At 44.7% G+C, this 2,024-nt stretch overlaps 1 protein-coding gene across 1 annotated transcript in view; it reads left to right on the top strand.

Annotated features, from left to right (window-relative positions):
* Acyp2 (acylphosphatase 2) overlaps nt 1–1,020 on the top strand; it is a 226,423-nt gene extending 225,403 nt beyond the window's left edge. The window contains exon 4 of the mRNA XM_023703562.1: nt 392–1,020. Coding sequence (XP_023559330.1) covers nt 392–506 — 115 coding nt within the window. The 3' untranslated portion in view covers nt 507–1,020. The remainder of the gene's footprint in view (nt 1–391) is intronic.
* The last annotated feature ends 1,004 nt before the right edge of the window (nt 1,021–2,024 follow it).

Below are 2,024 nucleotides of genomic sequence, written 5' to 3'. Positions count from 1 at the left end.
CCATGTAGGTGCTAGGTAATAAGAAAATAATAGTCAGTTTTTATTACTTCTCTGTAAAAATATTTTGGGCCTTTTAATGCCTAGGTAATTATGGACACAAGTATTTTAAGTGAGGTGAAATAAGCCTGATATGAAATCATTAGGAATTGACTGTGTTTGTTACTATCCTTTCTCTATTCATATTTGATCGTATATTATACTTTGTTATATTTTTAGAATGATGTATACAATGTAAAAATTTTACATATCTCATATGCAAAAGTCACTTATTAAATGTAAGCTCTCAGTAATACTATTGTAGAATCATTTTAGATGATCCACATGTACTCTGCACATCAATTTCTGCTTGTTCATTTGTTTACTTACTTATTTTTATTTTGTTCTTTTGCAGGAAGTCCTGGCTGAGCAAGGTTGGAAGTCCTAGTTCTCGCATTGACCGCACAAACTTTTCTAATGAAAAGAACATCTCTACACTTGACTATTCTAATTTCAGTATTCGATACTAATAGAAAACAATAAAATTGTAAGGCTTCCAGTGCACACTGGACACGCTGTGCCCTGAAGTCTAATTCTAGAATAAGTACCAGAGTAGAATGCAAAGGGGGAGTTTCTGTTGGGAAAGCTACAGAACTGTAACTGAGGATGTTCGTCACCGAAAGAATCTTACTAAACCCTTTTTGTTAAGCAAAAACATATGCTAAGATTAAAAATGTTGTTACATATATTTACAAGGAACATTCAGTTTACACTTGTCTCATGGAATCTTTCGTTTCAATGAATATTATAGCATACATGTTATTTGGTTAGATATTAAATAAAGTGAGCCATCTAAGTTTTACCCAAGTATGCTTGTCTAGAGTGACTTCTAATGTCTGAATAATAATTTGTTATCAAAACTGAGTAATTTAATGATCGAAATCTTTAGGAGAACCACTAAATAAATATATCGTGTAATCAATATAACCATGAAAGAGTGCCAGTAAAGAGCAAACTTAAAATTGTTTAAATATAAACATGAATCAGTACTGAAATGGTTGTTGCCTACCGTCCTCCTTGCGCTGTGTTGCTCCGTGCAGAGCGTGGCTGGCGTGGTGGTGGCAGCTGCACAAGCTCACGCTTGCCTCCACCGAGTGGCCTGGCTTCTGGCAACCACTCTCGCGGGAGGCAGACGCGCTGTGGCCCAGAGCGTGGAGAGCCCGGGCTCCCCGCCCCAGCACGTCTGCGGACGTACCTGGGGGCAGCAGCTGTGCTGCCTGGCCAAGCGGGACCTCGGGCTCTGCGAGACGATTTCCCGAGACGTGCTACCAGGCATGCGCCTGTGCGGTGCTGGCCGCGGGTGCCGTGCAATCGGTGTGCGCTGGCCACCAGAGCTGCCCTTCCTGCACGCTTTCTACCCAGGAGAGGAGACACTGCGGTTGTTCCGAGAGAGGGCGCAGTGTGCGATGTGCGGCTCAGAGCTGAGCGCTAACTTCCCAACACCCAGACAGGCTGGAGCTCGAGGATTCCACCTGGTCTGGAGAATATTAAGTAATTTTTTTACATTCAAGTTTGTAAACAAAAACTGTATTCCTGTGCATATACAAAAGCTAAGTGGATTTTTTAAAAAATATAGTCTCAGGAGTGACCAACACAACTCTTTCTAAAAAGACATCCTTTGGCAGTTCCTTTCTTAGCTCTCTTTATAAGAAAATCACGATTCCTCCTCCCTTCCCTCCTCTCCTCTGTCCCTCCCTCCTCTCCGTCCCTTCTCCCCTCTCCCCTCTCCTTGGTCCCCCCTCCTCTCCCTCTTCCCTCCTCCCCTCCCTCCTCTCCTCTGTCCCTCCTGCTCTCCTTCTTTCCTCCTCCCTTCCCTCCTCTCCTCCGTCCCTCTCCTCTCTCCTCTCCTCTGTCCTTCCTTCTTCCCTCTTCTCATCTGTCCCTCCTCCCCTCCCTCCTCTCCTCTGTCCCTCCTCTTCCTCCTTTCCTCCATCCCTCTTCCCCTCCTCTCCTCCGTCCCTCCTCCCCTCCCTCCTCTCCTCTGTCCC

This window comes from Octodon degus, unplaced genomic scaffold (assembly GCF_000260255.1).
Source record: "Octodon degus isolate 3935 unplaced genomic scaffold, OctDeg1.0 scaffold00174, whole genome shotgun sequence".
NCBI lineage: Eukaryota > Metazoa > Chordata > Mammalia > Rodentia > Octodontidae > Octodon > Octodon degus.
The sequence above is the reverse complement of the archived record's forward strand: the minus strand, read 5'-3'. Positions and strand labels throughout refer to the sequence as shown.